Source organism: Chelonoidis abingdonii, chromosome 3, assembly GCF_003597395.2.
Source record: "Chelonoidis abingdonii isolate Lonesome George chromosome 3, CheloAbing_2.0, whole genome shotgun sequence".
NCBI classification, from domain to species: domain Eukaryota; kingdom Metazoa; phylum Chordata; order Testudines; family Testudinidae; genus Chelonoidis; species Chelonoidis abingdonii.
Genome location: NC_133771.1, coordinates 89,616,079 through 89,637,309, shown reverse-complemented (window position 1 = coordinate 89,637,309; position 21,231 = coordinate 89,616,079). Strand labels below are relative to the sequence as shown.

Sequence of the window (21,231 nt, the reverse complement as noted above, 5' to 3'; positions counted from 1 at the left end):
GTTGCATCCTCTGTTGTGGCTCATCTTTTATTTGGATTGTAAGCTTTTTGGAGATGTTACCTTCTTTTTGTTCTGTATTTGTACAGCACCTAGCACAAGGATTGGGGCCCCTATGCACTACCTGAATACAAATAATAAATAGAAAGAGCTAATAGAAAGAGGCACTATCTGCCTCTATGTGACACTCTGTTGACAAGAGGGACCTGCTTCAGGGAGATATACTAAAAACTAGCTCAGGAAAATGCCACCTGATCACAGACTTACCTAAAACACTCTGAGCAATTACCTACATCATTCTCCCACTTCAAAGAAACAAATTAGAAGAGGCATGTTCAAAGCAAACCTATGTACCGTGCCATGACATCACTACTGCTACTGAGGCTTCAGAAAAGGGAATGTGGCTGTGATTCTACTCTCAGTTACACAGGTATAGATCAGAGTAACTGCACTGATTTCAGTGTAATTACATGAGTGCACGTGAAAACAGAACCACTGTATATTCTCTTCTATCCCCAGCCCAATCCCACACCCACACCAACAAAGATGGTGGGAACAGGGGGATACGATGAAGCAGGGGAAAGGAAGTAACTCCAATGCCACTGTCAGCATATTCTATAGCAATCTACAGTAGGAAGAGCTAATATTGCAGCATTACAGCTGGTTTTGAGAAATGTCATAATAAAAACCAGGTGCAAAAATTAATGTAAACTACATGAACAAGGTTTACAGATTTTAAAGGACTTAGTAAGAGAGATATATTGGATTGAATTTTTCAGCTTTTACTTGGAAAAAAATATTGTCCCTTGGGCTAAAGAAATCCCCTCCAGTAGTCAATAATGCATAATCCTGAAGATATAATGGGTTATACAGACCCAACATTCTGGCCCACCAACTGTTTCCAAAGTTCATAAAAGGGCCAGTGGGTGGAAATGTTCCTCACCCACTTCTTGCATCACTCATGGAGTATATTTAACATTTTTCAGGGAGGCCAAATTGATTTTGTTCCAAGCCTGTTTATGCCCTCTCTGCAATTATTTTATGCACCCACAAACATTAGCCCAATTGGATCACTTAATTAGCTGAACATTCTGACATGTCTTTTTATAAACATGATGTTTGCTGTATGCATTGGAGTATATAACGTATCGTTCCATTGTCACCAGTGGAGGAGGGAGCAGTAAAAATATAATAATAATTAATACTTGGAGAATGCTTGGTTAATTGCCAGTATCCAAGGGCCAGGGCTGGCTCTAGGTTTTTTGCTGCCCCAAGCAAAAAAAAACAAGACCTCCAAGTGTGCAACCTCCAAAGCAAAAAAAAAAAAAAAAAAAAAAGGAGTGGCCGGAGTGCCACCCCTGGAATTGTGCTGCCCCGAGCACGTATTTGGTTTGTTAGAGCCGGTCCGGCCAAGGGCAACAATCTGGATCTGATTTTCCTCTCAGATTTGTGCAGTTCCATTTCTGATTTAAACCAGTGCAAGAGGTGAATCAAACCCATTGTACTTACAATGGTGAGTAGCATTGTACTTTCAATGGTGAAAAATGACTTAGGAGTTTAAGTCCCATTTTGAAAAATGACTGAGGCCCAGATCCTTAAAAGAATTATCCGAATTCACACTGATCTTTGAAGATCTGGGCCTTCGGCACTCAGGGAAGATTTACGAAGGTATTTAGGTGCCTAAAGATGCAGATAGGTGCCTAATGGGATTTAAAGGAGCACCTAAGCAGGTTCAGTGCCTGACCACCATTGATTTCAATCAGGCATTCTGGAGCCTAAGTCACACTGATAGTCAATGGGACTTAGGCTCCTAAGTCATTTAAGTACATTTGAAAATGTAACCCTTTGTGTATCACTGTCCTCTGTGGGATTGATTCAGAACAGCTGAACTGTCTTTCATAGGCCCTATTCAGCTACAAGAGAGTTCCCTTTAGTTTAATGGAAGGTGACTATACTTTTGGAATAGGAGAAGCTTGGTTCTATCACCTCTGCAGCTGCACATTTCTGAGTGACCAGGGTGCACACTGCAGCCAAGTGGCAATTTAGGGAGCTGGGTATTTGTTGCAATGTTGTAGGGTAGTCGTTTACAGCATGATGTGCAGAGATACAACAAACATGCTTAATATAAGTATGAAGATGATTAACATTGTTGGAGAGTTGTAAATAGCTCGTAGGACTCCCTTTCTCAATTTTATACACAGTTCAGCAATGTGCATGGTCATCATTGTATCCTAACAATGATTCTGCATACCACAAGAGCAAGAAAGCTATTGGACAGTGTGACACTGAGCACCCCTTTATTCAGATCCTGCACATGATTGTAATAATCTTTGTACAGAATATGCTTTGTGAGACATCATTTGAAAACTAATAACTCACTGATCAATAGTATTGTTGTGTGATGTATGTGTGTGGTAGGTATTAAGAGTTATGAATATATGCTTGAATTATGACAAAAGTGTGTTTAAACAAGGCACGTCAGGGAGAGTTGGTAAACAAGTCTGCCTTAAACAAAGAATTGTGTTGATCCTCTGACCAGCCCAATCTTCAGGCGAAGATAATGAAGGTCCATTTTTACATATTAGATAAACAAAGCTATTCAGCCAATAAGTGGGAGAAGAAAGAACATGGAACTTCCTTCATCACCAGACTCCATGTCGTCTTCCTCACAGCTTAAATAACCTTTATTTTGATTGAGGGGTAGCTCTCAGAAGAATCCATTTCAAAGGTTTGCCGGTCTATAAAGACAGAGGATCTAAACCTCAAGTAATAAGCAATTGAATCAACTGATTGTATACAATATTACTTATAATAACAGGGCATAGAGAGGTCTTTTCTGAAAGCTAATGACATACCCGTGATTAATATCATTGTGGAATGTATGTATTAACACTATGAGGAGATATGGATACTTAATGATATTATGTTTTAAAGTCTGTGGCCAAACAGGAAGAAAGATTCCCTTTCAGACAAGAGAGAAGACAGTCATTTATCTGTCTCCTATGTAAATTAAGCATGCTGGAATTAAATCAATGGAAGCCCTATTTACATACAAGGGGGTGGGAAGCCCTCAGGAAGAGAAGAACAACATGAAGTCATCCTGCCTTTTGAAACAAAGTCACTGAACTGTGGAAGATATAAGCAAACACACGCCATCTTTGGGCATCCATCATTAAATGGACACAAGGCAATAGAACACTTGCAAACTGAGAAAGATGGATCCACTAATCAAGGAGGGGAGGGTCAGTGTCTCTGAGAACTGAATATAGGTGAGAAAACATCTTAAACAAAGCACTTTTATTTGCTAGATTAAGTTTTAGACATTTAGATGTGTTTTCATTTTTATTTGCTTGTAACCTTTTCTAACTTTATTCCTTTTACTTGGCATCACTTAATCTATATCCTATTGTTTCATAAATTTGTTTTATTTTTACTATAAACCAACCAGTGCTGTGTTTAGTGAAACAGTATATTTACTCCAGTTAAGTTAACAAGCTGAGATGTACTTTTGTGTCTTAGAGGAACAAATTAAACATATGATTTCTCTGAACTGTCCGGGAGAGGGCTGGACATTGCAGAGGACATGGTTTGGGGGGAATTCAGGACTGGGAGTCTGTTGGTGTACTTTGCTAGTTGTAACCAAGACTGGTGGAAGCCAGAGTGGGGCTGTGGGCCTGTAGACAGGCTGCTGGGATCAGAACTGCTGAACCAGAGCTGTTTAGTACACAGGATGTGACCTGCATGCCTGTTGGCTGGTTCTGAGCATCCCCAGCTGGGAGCACTAAAGCACTGTGAGGCATCCAGGGTTGCAGGACAAGTGGCGACACAATCCCTTACTGGTCTGGATTGCCCCCAAGTTCTTGTCACAGAGAGGCACTAATTTATTAGTTAAGACCTCCCACCAACTGAATGACATTAAAGAACATAACATGCCTTAGATCTATATGAGAGGAGAGAACTACTGCCAAGAAAGACTTTGTAATAAGAATCTGTTTTGAATTTGGAAACTAATTGTCTGCTTTCCATGGTGTGTGGTTCAATCATCTAGCTGAAATTCTTAGTCTATTGTGAGCCAATTCTGCAAATCCATGTTAGGTTGCACCTGTTGAAAGAAGCAATACAAATGTCTAGTATTTATGATACCCCTATGTAGTGATAGTATGAAGGATTCCGTCCCCGCCATAGCTATTAAATTAACAGTGCATATAAAAATTCTAAAGGCAGCTAAGTTTTCCATTTATGTTCATCTCTGCCAAAGAACCAGCTCCAGTACTCTGGGGTAGGACTAGGCTAATGTTTCAGGTCTAAATCTTGCCTTCCTATTGCCAATATCATGTCAGATACCATTATAATTTAAAATAAGCAGCTAGTTTGATAAAATAAAAAGACTTCATCCAGTATCCTTGAGAGGGGAATAGAAGACAAGGGTTGTTCTCTTACTGTCTCTTACTATCCACTGAGAACATTTAATGGAATTGCAAGGAGAATCATCTTAGGGAATGGATATGAGGAGCAATGGGTAAGACAATGGAAAGTAAGGCACAGGTAGGAACAGAAGATGATCCCAGAGCAACCCAGGAAAATAAGAAAGAACTATGTAAGCAAATCTAGTTCTAAGCTAAGTCAACACAGTTCACTAAAAAGATGAGGTCTGATTTTGCACTGCATTGCATCTTGCATAGTCACTTATACCAGTGCAAAGTGGGTGTGAAATGCTGCCTTTCTCACTTGTTAGCAATTTATAACCACTTTACAAGAGGTTAATCATAGGTCTGGGAGGGACCTTGAGAGGTCATCCAGTCCAATCCCCTGCAACTATGGCAGTACTAAGTATTATCTAGACCATCCCTGACAGATGTTTGTCTAACCTGCTCTTAAAAATCTCCAGTGACAGAGATTCCACAACCTCCCTAGGCAACTTATTCCAGTGCTTAACCACCCTGATAGGAAGTTTTTCCTATTGTCCAACCTAAACTGCCCTTGCTGCAATTTAAGCCCATTGCTTCTTGTCCTAGCCTCAGAGGTTAAAGAAAACAATTTTTCTCTCTTCTCCTTGTTATAACCTTTTAAGAACACAAGAACATAAGAATGGCCATACTGGGTCAGACCAAAGGTCCATCGAGCCCAGTGTCCTGTCTTTCGACAGTGGCCAATGCAAGATGCCCCAGATGGAATGAACAAAACAGATAATCATCAAGCGATCCATCCGCTGTCACCCATTCCCAGCTTCTGGCAAACAGAGGCTAGCAACACCATCCCTGTCCATCCTGGCTATAGCCATTGAAGGGCCTATCCTCCATGAATTTATCTAATTCTTTTTGAACGCTGTTATAGTCTTGGCCTTCACAACGTGTACTTGAAAACTGTTATCATGTCCTCCCCTCAGTCCTCTCTTCTCCAGACTAAACAAAGGCAATTTTTTCAATCTTCCCTCATAGGACATGTTTTCTAGACCTTTAATCATTTTTGTTGCTCTTCTCTGGACTTTCTCCTATTTGTCCACGTGTTTTCTGAAATGTGGCACCCAGAACTGGACACAGTACTCCAGTTGAGGCCATATCAGTCCGGAGTAGAGCAGAAGAATTACTTCTTGTGCCCTGCTTACAACATTCCTGATAATATGTCCCAGAATTATGTTTGCTTTTTTTGCAACAGTGTTACACTGTTGACTCATATTTAACTTGTGATCCACTATGACCCTCAGATCCCTTTCTCCTGTACTCCTTCCTAGGCAGTCATTTCCCATTTTGTATGTGTGCAACTGACTATTCCTTCCTAAGTGGAGTACTTTGCATTTGTCCTTTTTGAATTTAATCCTATTTACTTCAGACCATTTCTCCAGTTTGTCCAGTTCATTTTGAATTATAATCCTATCCTCCAAAGCACTTGCAACCCCTCCCAGCTTGGTATCATCTGCAAACTTTAGAAGTGTACTCTCTATGCATTATCTAAATCATTGATGAACTAAATCATAAATGACGTACAGAAGTTGCAAGGCAGTGGAGAGCCAATCCCATGATATCTTCAATGAAAATTGGGCACACTCCTGACTATGAAAATCACCTCAGGGATAGACCTTCTAAAACTATGTCAAACAATGGAAGAATAAAATGTTTTCAGGGGATTTTTTTTAAATAATTTTCCTTTCTACCATACTCAACAGTTAATATATCCTGGATGGCTAGCGAATATTGTTGAATCTTCTTTTTTAAGTCTCTCTTAACAAAGGGATGCAAACCAGCTAATAGGACTGCTCAGCCATAATCAAATAAAGTGGTTCAGCATCACAAATGCACTATTTATATGCATTTGTCTTTTTAAGCAAATAACAGATTTCTGGGTTTTGAGGATGTGGAGATTTTATGATTAATTATGTTTACCATAAATATTGGTATATTATCTGTAAATTAAAAGTGTAATTGACCTACATATAAGCCATGTAGACTTTTGTACAGGCATGTAATCCTGTTCTGGGAGTACACTGCTACATAAATGAACAGGAGAAAGGCACCGGAGCACCTCATGATGTCAGCACTGCCTAAGTCCAGGACACAGGCAAGAATTGTAGACAAATCAGTAAGTCCTTCAGGTCCATCCATTCCTAAGGTGGAAAAAGAGGTTTTGTCATTCCAGAGAGATGCCAGTCCATCTGAACTACCATATTTACAGTAATCCCTTGGGTTGGGGAAGAGAAAGTTTTTTACATATCCTTATATAAGTGACTCTCTGAAAAATTCTTTTACATTTAGGCCAAATATCCTATTCCTGTTTATATACAAGTATATATGGTATGTAGCACAGCTTTCAGCTAATCAGAAAGCCTTCAAGATCTGTGCTGGAAATGTTACAGGTGCTCTGCATCCACTACACACCACTGAGGTAGTAGGTCTTCACAACAGTCTCACCCAGGACATTGCTGTAGGTAAGCAAAGGGAAGGGCCACAGGATCCACAGTCACACAACCCCAATGGCCGTAACACCACACACAAATGGTGCAGAGGGACTCTTTGCCACAAGGATTAACAGGGTCCCTACTGAGGCCTCAGCCCCTGAGTCAGGGTTGGCTTTCTATTGTGACCACCCCACTCAAAGCCCCTGTGCACTTTGTAGTCTTATTTAGGTCATTTTAGAATTTTTTGTTATTAGTATTTATTTTACTGATTATCTAATTTTATTGCTATAATTAATATTTAAAACATGTTGCTATACTAGACTATTTCTTTTCTATGAAATTATGTTATATGTATTAATGTCCGATTTCAATAAACATACTTGTCAAAATAATCCTATATAGATATATCCCAGTTATGGTCACACATTCAAGGGTTTACAGGAAAGTCAGCATACAAGCTGTACAAAAGCACATTTAATTTCTTCACATCTATTTTGACTTTAACATAGAATCTCTATATGGCACATCCAGAAACATGCTGTCATTTCAGGAATTACTTTCTGGAATTACCATATAGTATAGTTTGCGCATGCTGTCATCTCCATCGATAGATATTGGCGTGAGTAGCCCAATACTATACAAACCACGCTCCATGATTGTCAGTTAGCTCTTGTTCAGAGGAACATTAATCTTCATAGATATATTTCTTTCTTCTCTATAGGCCTGATCCAATCCCTAATGAAGCCAATGGAAAGATTCCCATTGACTTCAATGGACTTTTGGATCAGGCCCTGCATGTGTGAAATGAGACACCTCCTCTCCTTCAAAACATTCCTCAAAAACACCTATTTTTATAAAGCCTTAGAGTCAATCATTCTCTGTCTGCTTATCTTCCGCACTTGCACCTCACATTTACCATAAGAATCTGCAAGTTTCTCATCACGTGGCCACCTGGGGAAACAGAAATGAATGTTGTCATATTAATGAGGAGAGGACAAGAAAGAAAGACTAAAGGAGAAGGAGGTAAAACCCTATCTGAGTTCAGCAGTGTGTGTGTGGTCTATTCTGATGGGGTTATGTCATGTTCTCTGAGGAAACCTGACTGTTGCAATACTTGCCTGTCTCTGAATATTAGCCAAACCTGAACTTAAAATGCATATATGTAGAAAATACTTTATTTTGATTTTTCTCATTGCAGAAATGCCAAGAAGGATTTTATCAAACTGCTTCAGGAGATTGTTCCCGTTGTAACTGTAATGGTAATGCAAACAAGTGCCTTGATGGATCTGGAATCTGTGTGGTAAGTCATGTGTGCCATCCTCACTCCCTCTGCTGGTCCCCCATTTCATGGATGCCTTCCATTTCACCATAAACATGAATTATATTTTGATTGACAAGATAAAACTGTAGCAGAGTTTCCTCTTGATCTTAGATAAGTCACCACCTGGATGAAAGCTACTGTAGGTTGTGGTGTTGGTAAATCAAAAGCTGAGATTCTTATATCACCAATAGTCCTGGATCCCAATACACCAGCACAGTGTTATACTGCATTGCCAGAGGTGCTTTCTTCTGAATTACATTTAAAAGGTCATGATCACTTATCATAATTAAAGATCTCCGGGTGCTAGGATTGTTAATTTGGTCCTGACCAAATTTCAATGAAAGTATTTACATTCTACCAACCCAAATTATCTCTGTAGTTTCCAAACACAAAATATTCTGACTTCGTGCCCTAAACTGATGTGAAGCATTTGGGTGAGCCACTAAAGAGTTGTCATATTTCATCTCAAAGGTTAAGTGATTCGTAGAGAGAAAATTTTAATCAGTTTATCAACACAGAAAAGGCTTTGGGATCCATTTTGAGAAAAGCATATCAATGTAAGCTCATTCCAACTCTCCCTTTCACTGTACTGTGTTATATATCATACAAACAGCTTATGGTTGTATGTGACCTCCGAGTATGTACATACATGTGTTATCTATAGCAGCTCTACTTAACAATTCACAGCAGCTAGCTTCCTGCTGCTGACTAATGATGATAGGAACTTGAAATAATACATTGAGGAAAGAACGTGCTTGAATTCCAGTGTAACACTGTAGCCTGTCATATGCTCTGTCTCACTCATTATCGGCTTATATGGAATAGTGGGGTTAGTATTAGTAGTGTATCACATTAGGAACAAAAGCCAAAGCAGCAAAACTGCCATCATTTAACAGACAATCAAAGTGATAAATATTATAGGAAATTAAAACAGTAAAACTACCAAATACCAACAGAACAGGGGAACGCTTTATATCGTACTGTATTAAAACAATATAGCAAACATCTACTAGTTAGTGTAGGGGCTTGTAAGTCAGGATTTCTGGGTTTTATTCCTGGCTCTGCCACTGGCTTACTGTGCTACTTTTGGCAATTCACTTAACCCCTCTCTGCCTCAATGTATCTCTCTGTAAAATGGGAAAATTATACCAACTTACTTCGCTGGAGTGTTGTGAGTCTTAATTTATATTTGGAAAGTGCTTTGAGATCCACCACTAAAAGATGCTGCTGAATATAAATGCAGCTTTTATCGAGTTGGCAGGTTTTACAGTTATATACTGTGACATTCAAGAGGACATGTTTCTTATCATTAATAAACTAGTCGGAAGAGGATCTTTACAGCATGTTCAGTACCTAGGTAGGATAACTTATTCTGTCTTTGGTGTCAGTTGTATGTTCAGGATTGTAATTACTCACCAGCCCTGTTTCTATTCAGATTGATTGTTTTACTATTTTAATATAGATTAAATGAAAAATATCCTTGATATTGCCAGATATATGTATACATAGGTACTCACACCCTCCATGCACAGGACTTTTAGACACTGGGATTTGGAGAGGAAGATGAGTAAATAATCAAATAGCAAACAATACAAAAGCCTTGAGGCATTAAATGGCTTTGTTTGCTGTTCTTTATGAAAAGCATTGCAGATGCAAAGAGTAGAAAAGAAACAGATAAAGTTGTTGACATGCTGCAGAGAGTAATCCGAGAACATGTCTGTGGCCCACATGTGTTGTTCAACCAATGGGACAACTAGACTCACTGAACTGAGCAGCTGCTAGAGAAAAATACTAGGCGCTAACACCTGAAGGATTTCACGTCTTTCAGTACAGCTCAGCCAGCAGACCTTGGGGGAAGGAGGAGAATGGGAAAATTTAGGTGAAAAAGAGGAGCAAATAGGAAAGGAAAGGGATTTGATAAAAAGGGACAGTAAAAAAAGTTTGTGGGGAGGGAAGAGAACATAGAGCAGGACAAGAAATGGCCTGAGGAGCCGTTGGGATATTGACACTTGTGAGGCTATGAGGGTTTGAAGGGGAGAGTTAGGGGAGGCTGGTAGACTTAGAGGAGTGAGAGAAGAAAAAGGAAGGGAGGAAAGAGAGTGATGGGGTCAAGGAGTAGAAGAGCAGTGAGAGTGTTTCAAGAAGAAGGAGAGAAGAATGGATTTTGGGTCAGAGAGGAAGAGACAGTGAGGGGAAAAAACAGAGGAAGTTAATGGGAGCGAGGAAACTTGGAGAAGAAGAGCCATTAAATAATGGACAAGGCTCTAACAGCATCTGCTAATCACAGCTGCTATCAAACCTGAAGCAACACAGGTGGAAATCTGGACAAAGACTATGCAGGAAGAGGGAATTTATACCACTGGGATCCTCATAGTGGTGGGGCCTCATGGTATTGTAGGTCCAGGTTTTTGTTCCTCACATGTTGGTAGCCAAATTACTCCACTGCTACTCAGGTTAGTAAGCATCACACCTGGTAGTAACAGTTTGCAGAATCAGGGTCCTCTGCATCCAAATAGCTTAGTGTAAAAACTGTCTGAAAGGAGCTGACAGAGGAAGAGATTCTGTGAATACATCTGGGCCTTTATTATTGTTCTTGTTCACCCATTTATAACCAGGTAACGGAGCCGCTGCTCCAGCTAGCTTCCTGCTTCAAAGAAGTGATAGCAGGAGGGTGGTTTTAGGTTTTATTAATGATGGATTCTAAGTGCACAGTACAATCACAAAGGGTCACTGATGTGACTAAGTTTACCAGATGAATGTCTGAAATGTAATTAAAATCCAGCAAAGTAGCAAAAAGTTTTTAAATTTGTCAACTCCCAAAAAAGAATCCTTCAAATAATTGTAAAAATGTAGAAAAGTACAAAGTTTGGGAGTTTTGTGCTTCAAATGGTGAAAGACAACCTAGAAATCATGTTGTCATGTAGCTGCAAGTGTTACTATATCATCTCAGAACATAATTATTTGTCTTCTAGTGGAGATAATAACTAATATACAAAGACAGAATAATTGGTCTGGGCTATTGTGAAAATGGAAATAAAAAAGCTGCACTGAAAAGGATGAATTATAAGGACCAAGTTCAATAGAAATGCTTTAAGAGTTCCATACCATGCAAATCTCAAAAATCAATTTGTTGATAGTGGTCTCCAGTGCATAGAAACCAAATGGAATTTGTATTGACTTCAGCTATGAATTTGAAATCAATTAAAATTAAAACCTTATTAATGATGCCCCAAAGTGCAATGTTAATATTTTTAATTTCTACAGACATGACAATGTTATTTTAAGCTTCTATTTTTAAATCTCCTTCAACCTTATTTATAAAGTATAAATCAATCCTGTGGAGTTTCTAAAAGCGAACTAAATGTACACAGTCAATAAATCAGCAAACTCATTAGGTATCCAAGGACAAGGAATAATTGCTTTTAGAACATTCCTTTTATATATGTTACTGTAAAACTGGTACATAGATCAATCATTTGATCCTTTAATTAAAACTGGACAGTTGCTCAATCTATTTCTAATATAGAAACACACCCAATTAGAAGAAAAGAAAGCAGTCAGCATTGTCTAAACTGCATTTATGATATACGACAGTATAGATATCACAATAATGCTTTATCTCAAAAAAGTCATTTGTCAGCTGTGTCACACGCATTGGTAATGCATCTGCACAAGAGCAGAGAAAGAGACACCCACTCTCAGTGCTGATTTTAGGATATTGCCCTCAACAAATGTCAGAAGTTTCTTGTTTGTTACCCCCTTGGTTCTGACTGAGAGAGGAGACCAGTTTACAGCAGCACTTTGTACCTTTGTTTTTGTTTACATGTACCTACCAGTTGCTACATGTATGAATTTACAGTAGCTGACAATGGTGGGACAGGGTGCAGCTGCAGACAGAGTGAAATTTATTTCACCAGAATAAAGCTCAAGTAATTGGGCTTTATTGCAGATTAAATTGCATGGGATTTGGGGGAGTAAATCTCTCCTTCGCCAGCACCCTTTAACCTGGAGCTGACCTAGTCATAAGAAACTCCTCCATTGTAAACTGAGACTGGAATTTGCAAAAGCAGATAGTAAAATGAAAGAATCCTATCCATTCTTCAAATTCCTTTATATTTGATCATGAATTTATGATGGTTATGGAAGGTCATCTGCTCTGAAATTTTCTGAGTAGCAAATATATCAGAAACAGTCAACCTGCAGCTTCTCAGAAGCAATTTGCTCTTGGTTTAGTATGTGAGTGGACTTTGGGAGGAGACTCATAGCTTCTGCTCAACAAACCAGGCTTCTCCCACAATGCTGAAACACAATAGTGCAACACTGAAGAGAGGAGGCCAGCCAGTGCTGCCTGTAGAGCAGTTTGACAATGACTTCAGCAGAGTAAAGCTGTGGTAAACGTGTGTCCCAAATCTGGACCTTAGCGTACAAAATCTGGGTGCTTACTGTGAATCCCCCCAAGCTTATACCCAGCTTGGATCTTATTTCGCTGCCACCAGATAGTATTGAGGCTACTATCAGCCTGGGTTCCCCAAATTCCTTGGGGGGACCCCCTCTCTGGCCTCCCCAACTTTCCCTGGGAGGACCCCCAAGACTTCGAATATGAGTCTAACCGGCAAGGAATGATCTCCCCTCCCTTCTCCCTCTCTCTCCGTTGTTCCACTCTGAGCAATCTGAGGGAATTGATGCAATCTCTTTACATCACAATACCAAGAACTTGTCTCCGTCTCTCCAAAGAGACAAGCCTCAAGCACCAGGAACAGAGCTGATTCTCTCTCTCTTTCTTTCCCGTAACTTTTTCCCGCCCTGGGACAATAGGAAAGTAACCCACCAGAGCATGGGCTTTTCCCTCCCCCGCTTGCCTGTCACAGATGTAACAGAGTCCGGCACAGAGAATTTCTCTCCCCTTTGCCTCAATAGGAAAAGAAACTCCCACAAGTTTTAAAAGAAAACTTTATATAAAAAAAGAAAAGAACTTACATATACTACACTCTGCATAAGAAACTTCAATACAGGGATATGGCTTATAAGAAAATAGGTATAAACAGCCTGATTAAAAGATAGCCCAATTAAACCAGTCCAGCAAATCAACACCCATGTAAATACAAATCAAAGCACATCACAGCCGATTACTTTGGTTCCTTTGTACTCACATTTGATAGTAGAATTTGAGAGAGATGGAGTTAGAAGAAAAGCTTGTTTACTCACAGCCGAGGAAAACAAAAAAAAGACCCCGGTTTCCAGTTCCCTCCCAACTTTAAAAAAAATCCAGGTCTCTGATTGGTCCTCTGGTCAGGTGTTTGGTTCCCCCTTTGTTCACCCTTTACAGGTAAAAGAAAATTAACCCTTACCTATCTACTTATGACAAAAGCAGCGGTGGGAGAATTAAGAAGTGGCAAGGAGGGCTGTGTGGAGAAAAGGTATTTCTGAAGTGAGTTACCAGTGACCTTTCTGAGGATGTATTTAGTAATGGAGAGTATATATTAGTCTAGGGTTAGCTCCTTACACAGAAATCATATTAGGCTACATGGTGCAAAAAGAGCAGAGTCTGGAGATAAAGCTTTGTAGGGGTGCTGATTTGTTGTTAGAAATATTACAATGCTTTGTGTTTTTTCTACATTTGATCCACATGCATTGAGGTGTCTCGTGATTAGGGCAGAAAGCATTTAGAGGAACTAGAAAAACAAAATGATCACGGGATGGGAAGCTAGAGTTGCTATGATCCATTCGTCCCTCTTATGGATTCTTTAACAATAGAGCATGTTGTCATTTGGATGATTTGTACGTTTAAGTGTTTGGGTTTACAGCTGACTGGAAAGGCTGGAAGGGATTTGGCAGCTCTGCCTTTGAGGATAATATGTTCCTCATGATAGCCAAGGCAGATCTGGAGAGTAGCCAATAGATCTCCATCCATCCATCAAGTAATAAAGGAAAGCAACAGGGAATTGGCACAGGTCTGCAGTTTAATAGATACTTCTGGTTTAAAGAAAAACCTTGCGTCTTACAACTGATCTTTTTCCTTCTGCACAGATGGATTTCATCTGTCCAACAATGAGGGAGACAAAGGCAATACATATCTATGAGAGGGCTTGGTGGACTGCCTATGGCTCTTTTGATTGCAGGAATAGACCAGTCAGACATGGTCCTTCATCTGATATGGGATGAAGGATCATCATACACTCAGATCTTTGTGTGTGTCACTTCCCCCCCACCCCCTTATACAGAGGCACAGGAGTGCAGTTCTCAAACACGCAGTCCATAGAGAGTCTGCTCTTCACGGTGAAGGAGCAATAGCATATCTGTGGCTGGCCACAGCAATGCTTCCTGTTAATTAAGTCTCACAGTTTTTAAGCCACTCTCATGACACCTTGGGCCTGACCCCTGGTTTTTGAATGCTTGGGGCTGGCAATATTCACTATCCTCATTGTAGGTGGACACAAACACATCAAAATCTTGAGGAAGTTTGGATCTGGATCCAAACATTGTACCTCAAGCCCATCTCTATATTTGAATCAGTAAATCTAAAGAATATACATAAATGCATAGTCCTTTCCTCACTGCCGCCATGTTATTTATTTGTTCCCATGCCATTTATCTGTGTTCATAATTGCTACCAGTGTCTCTCTTAGCAAGCAAAATCATTCCTATTACACTCTGTTGAAAATGTTCTTTTAAATTGAGACATCATTATCTGAATTCCTAGTGGTTTGATGCAACTTTCAAATTTTATTGATAACATACTCTTGGTCCTACTGAAATCAGGGAATTTTCTAACATAGGAAAATACACTCAGGCCATTCTGTTGTTGATGAAATGGTGCATGAATGATTACATACTGTAGAGGGTGTCTTCATTTAGAAACCTTTAGAATCAGGCCTCCGTTATATTTTTCCCCATAATCTTTAAGGGTTGACTGGTTTTGTAAAAGCAAAAGATTGTATTAACTTGGCAAAATGCAAAACGTTTGGCTTTGAATTTTAAATTACAGTATTTAAAAAAAACCGCCAGTGTTTTAAAAAACTTAATTGCAGTGCATTTACTTGTGTAACTTTTCAGCCTTTGTATTCCATGAACTGCACCTGTAAGCCTCTAAAGTCTCTGTCTGCAGAGACAGGCAGCAATTTTGCTTTTAGTTCAGTGCACACTGTCTAGAAGAGTCTCATGGAAAATTTACTTTTCTCTTTCTGGTTTTGCATTTATTTTCTTAATCAAAACTGAAAGCCATCTGTTTGCTCCTTCTGTATGAAAAAACAAATTAAACACCAACATCAATAGACACGTTTCAATGTTTTTTTAAAAATTTCATTTGAAAGAGAAGTTGAGATTGAAGAGGTTGTAACCAATACTCTACTGGAGAATTTGTGACCCAACCAGTGCTGGGATACAGCTCTGTATGCATGCAAAGATGTGTGTGCTTATGCACTGGCACCAGGAGTGCTCTTCTCCTCTATGCTTAAAGTGCATTACTGCTGTGAAAAGTGACTTCATAAAAGTGCCATCATGGAGCTACATGTTTATTGGCCCTCACAGTTATTTCTCTGTCTGATGTGCTCAGTTTAAAAGAGAGAAGATGTATTTTCTAACTGTAAATGCAGTTTGAGCTGTGAGAGTCAGTTACGATCACCAGTTTCACTTTTCCCTTCAGTGGTTTCACAGATTTAACTTAGTCAACAATTCTGCAGAAGACATACAGGATCTGCATTGATTCTGCAGTTCTATAGAAGCCAAAGACTGTCTTTTTTGCCACAAAAGTAAAAAATATGACCCTGAGTACACAAAAGGGTTCAGATCTGTTGAAGAAGGTCATGCCATTTTTACATAGTCACTTTTCAGAGTAGAGCCACACTTCAGATGTCCCAAGCACTCAACTGATGGGTTTATTAGGGGAGAGAGTGTGCTAACAATCTCCCTTGCAGTAGAAGAGGAACACTGCAGATATGAATATTAACACTGCGTCTCCTGCTTTCTTTCTGTGCTCATCACTGTAGCATCTGAGCACCTGGAAAACATCAATTAATTTATCCTCACGCTACCCATATGATGTATGGACAATTAAGGCAGAGGGAGGTTAAGTGTCTTGACGAGAGTAAAACAGGAAGTCTGTGGCAAAGCCAAGAATTTAATTTAGACCTGATTCCTAGTCTGGTGCCTTAACCACAAGGCCATTCTTCCTCTTTGATTGGAGAATAGACTTTGATTTCCCACTCTCTCATCCCTCTCCTCCAGTCTTCAGTGAATATTGCCAAATTCCACTACTTCTTTAAATTGCACTAGCCTTAAGATCTTCCACTTGCACCCCATATTTCAGCTGTTTCCTCATTTCCTCTTATACCCATTCCTGCTTCTTCTGGTATGACTAAGCTTTTCTCCTCCCCCTCCACACCAACCCTTATGCTTACAATAACCTTCCATTTAATGTACACCAAGCTCTTTCCTACTCTTCTCTCCAAACACCACTTGTGAAAAGCCTGCCTGTAAAATTATTGAGAGTATTCCACTCTATAATGCAAAACACACTGCACTGCACTTGTTGGTGTGTGTGTGTGTGTGTGTGTGTGTGTGTGTGTGTGTGTGTGTGTGTGTGTGTGTGTGTGTGTGTGTGTGTGTGTGTGTGTGTGTGTGTTGTGTGGTATATATATATATACACACACACACACACAGCGACTGGATAGCAGTAGTGGTTAAGAGCGCCACCCTTTGATACGGGAGACCCCCTTTGATAAAGAGACCGGGGTTCAAATCCGGTGGTACCCAACTTTCCAGTAGGGGTCCTTGGGCAAAGACCCCCTAAGCTTCACCTGCCTACCTCAAATATGAGAGTGACATGAACTAGAGAGTCATGCTGGCTCGGACTCGTCCGGATTAACAAGGTCCGCGCCAGATGTTGAGGAACCAGGACAATCTGAGATAAGTGGGCTACTGGAAACAACCATTCATGGACGAGACAAGAGAACCTGGAATTGATGGAATGCTACTACAACAGTAGACCTAATGAGAGGGGATATATGAAACGTATGAGGGGACTTGGATGGACAAAAGACCTACATCCACACTTACTGAGAAACAGCTAGTTACCCAACGCTTCAACATAGTAAAGAGGAAGCTGCTTAAGTGAGATAGACCAACTCCACATTACATCCCAGACTTGGAAGAACAAGTGGATGTGCGGCCCACAACTGAAGCTGAAACTTCACTGCACCCCCTCCATTGCAGAGCACAGCAGCTGATATGAGGCATAAGATCATGGAAAACTCGCTACAGTCAATCCTCGAGACCCATTACCAAGGCTCAGTGGAGAAGTACCATCAGATAGTATTTAGAAGATCCAAAGAGCCCTCATGACAATCCCTACTACCACCATAATCAAACCAATGAACTGGTTATAGCTACAGCCTCTGTAATCCTGGAGATGCTTGGCTACACGATCAAGAAGACAACAATATGTACCCACCCTGGAAAATGAGGTTGGAGGATAAGATCAAGGGATCGGAGGAAGTTAGTCAGCTGGTGGAAACTACAGAAGGTGTAGAGATTAAGGATAAGCTCGGCTACTGAAAAAATACAAGGGCCTGACTCCATCTGAAGCCCTAGAGACTGCTAAACAAAGGCTCACAGCAGTAGCTACCAGGCTAAGGAGATAGGAGATACACTAGAGAAGCAGAGGCCAAAAAAGTAAATGCCCTGTTCTCCAAGAACCATCCAAGGTGTACTCCCAACTGCAGTGCAACAACACAATAACAGCAGAGCCACCAGCAGCAGAAACTGAACAGTACTGGAAGAACATATGGGAGAAAGAGAAGACTCATAACACCAGTGCAAAGTGGCTGCAGGACCTGAGAACAGAGCACAGCAATCTCCCAGAACAGAAACCAGTCACCATCACAGTAGAAGACATCCAGCAGCGGGTCAAGAACATGAAGAGCTGGACAGCACCTGGACCAGACATGATCCACACCTACTGGCTAAAGAAACTAACAGCAGTGCATGAACGCCTAGCAGCACAGATGAACCAGCTGCTAGCAGCAGGCTCCCACCCAAACTGGCTAACACAAGGAAGGACAGTGCTGATCATGAAAGACCCCTGCAAGGGAACAGAACCGGCCAACTACCGCCAATAACCTGCCTCCCCACAACATGGAAAGTCCTATCAGGCATCATAGCTGCCAAGCTACAGGACCACATGGGCCAGTACATGAGCACAGCTCAGAAGGGCATTGGGAACAACACCAGAGGCTCAAAACACCAGTTGCTCATAGATAGAGCAGTCGCCCAAGACTCAAGGTCTAGACAGACCAATCTGAGCACAGCCTGGATTGACTACAGGAAAGCCTACGACTCAATGCCGCACACGTGGATCTGTGAATGTCTGGCGCTATACAAAGTCAACAGGACACTAAGGACCTTCCTCAAGAACTCAATGGGACTATGGAAGACAACACTGGAAGTCAACTCAAGGCAGCTTGCACAAGTGGCCATCAAGTGTGGCATATACCAAGGTGATGCACTGTCCCCGCTGCTGTTCTGCATAGGCTTAAACCCCCTCAGCCAGATAATCACAAGGACTGGATACGGGTACAGGTTCAGGAGTGGAACTACCATCAGCCACCTCCTCTACATGGATGACATCAAGCTGTATGCTAAGAATGAACGAGACATCGACTCGCTAATCCACCTGACGCGGATCTACAGTGAGGATATCGGGATGTCATTCGGACTGGAGAAGTGTGGCCGGATGGTAGTGAAGAGAGGGAAGGTAGTCAAGACTGATGGGGTGGAACTACCAGCGGGCCACATAGCAGACATACAGACCAGCTACAAGTACCTTGGCGTCCCACAGTCACATGGAAACCACGATGAGGAGGCAAGGAAGACAGCAACATCCAAGTATCACCAAAGGATAAGACAGGTCCTGAAGAGCCAGCTCAGTGGGAAGAAAAGATCCACGCCATCAACGATACGCCCTGCCAGTCATCAGATACCCTGCCGGTATAGTGAGCTGGCCAAAGGAGGACATGGAGGCTGCCGATGTGAAAACCCGGAAGCTCCTCACAATGCACGGAGGTTTCCACCCCAAGTCCAACACCCAGAGACTGTATACCAGCCGGAAAGAAGGCGGGCGGGCTTGGTGAGCGTCAAAGCCACTGTCCTGGATGAAACCCGGAACATCCAGGAGTACATCAGTAAGATGGCCCCAAAGATGAGCTGCTGAGAGAATGCCTGAGGCAGCAGCAGACATGGGAGGAAGACCAAGCAGAAGAAGTGCCATGGCAAGACAAGACCCTGCATGGGATGTACCATCGACAGATAGCTGAGGTGGCTGACATTGGGAAATCCTACCAGTGGCTGGAAAGGGCTGGACTAAAAGACAGCACTGAGGCACTGATCATAGCAGCACAGGAACAGGCACTGAGCACCAGATCCATTGAAGCAGGGGTCTACCACACTAGAGAGGACCCAAGGTGCAGACTGTGCAGAGAGGCCTCAGAGACAGTCCAACACATAGTGGCAGGATGTAAGATGCAGGCAGGAACAGCATACACTGAACGGCACAACCAAGTGGCTGGCATTGTGTACAGGAACATCTGCACAGCGTATGGGCTAGACCCTCCCAAGACCAGATGGGAGATTCCACAGAAGGTTTGTGGAGAATAGCAGGGCTAAGATTCTGTGGGACTTCCAGATCCAGACGGACAGGCAGGTACTGGCCAATCAACCAGACATCGTGGTAATAGACAAGGACAGCAGAAGACAGCGGGTGGTGATAGATATAGCAGTGCCAAGTGACAGCAACATCAGGAAGAAGGAATATGAGAAGCTGGAGAAGTACCAGGGCCTGAAAGAGGAACTAGAAAGGATGTGAAAGTGAAGGCCAAAGTGGTCCCAGTGGTGGTAGGAGCACTCGGGGCTGTGACTCCTAAGCTGGTGAGTGGCTCCAACAGATCCCAGGAACAACATCAGAGCTCTCTGTCCAGAAGAGTGCAGTGCTAGGAACAGCTAAGATACTGCGCAGAACCCTCAAACTCCCAGGCCTCTGGTAGAGGACCGAGGTTGAGGAAGACACAATTCCCACTGAGCTGGCTCTCTCTTCAGGACCTGTCTTATCCTTTGGTGATACTTGGATGTTGCTGTCTCCTTGCCTCCTCATCGTGGTTTCCATGTGACTGTGGGACGCCAAGGTACTTGTAGCTGGTCTGTATGTCTGCTATGTGCCCGCTGGTAGTTCCACCCATCAGTCTTGACTACCTTCCTCTCTTCACTACCATCCGGCCACACTTCTCAGTCCGAATGACATCCCGATATCCTCACTGTAGATCCGCGTCAGGTGATTAGCGAGTCGATGTCTCGTTCATTCTTAGCATACAGCTTGATGTCATCCATGTAGAGGAGGTGGCTGATGGTAGTTCCACTCCTGAACCTGTACCCGTATCCAGTCCTTGTGATTATTGGCTGAGGGGGTTAAAAGCCTATGCAGAACAGCAGCGGGGACAGTGCATCACCTTGGTATATGCCGCACTTGATGGCCACTTGTGTAAGCTGCCTTCAATTGACTTCCAGTGTTGTCTTCCATAGTCCCATTGAGTTCTTGAGGAAGGTCCTTAGTGTCCTGTTGACTTTGTATAGCGCCAGACATTCACAAGATCCACGTGTGTGGCATTGAGTCATAGGCTTTCCTGTAGTCAATCCAGGCTGTGCTCAGATTGGTCTGTCTAGATCTTGAGCGACTGCTCTATCTATGAGCAACTGGTGTTGGTTCCCAATGCCCTTCTTGAGCTGTGCTCATGTACTGGCCCATGTGGTCCTGTAGCTTGGCAGCTATGATGCCTGATAGGACTTTCCAGGTTGTGGGGGGAGGCAGGTTATTGGCCAGTTCTGTTCCCTTGCAGGGGTCTTTCATGATCAGCACTGTCCTTCCCCTTGTGTTAGCCAGTTTGGGTGGGAGCCTGCTGCTAGCAGCTGGTTCATCTGTGCTGCTAGGCGTTCAGCACTGCTGTTAGTTTCTTTAGCCAGTGTAGGTGTGGATCAT

The 21,231-nt window shown here is 41.8% G+C and overlaps 1 protein-coding gene across 1 annotated transcript in view; it reads left to right on the top strand.

Moving 5' to 3' along the window:
• The window catches only part of LAMA4 (laminin subunit alpha 4), a 162,350-nt gene that overhangs the window by 25,876 nt on the left and 115,243 nt on the right, over positions 1-21,231 (top strand). Inside the window, exon 2 of the mRNA XM_075063889.1 lies at positions 8,088-8,189. Coding sequence (XP_074919990.1) covers positions 8,088-8,189 — 102 coding nt within the window. The remainder of the gene's footprint in view (positions 1-8,087; positions 8,190-21,231) is intronic.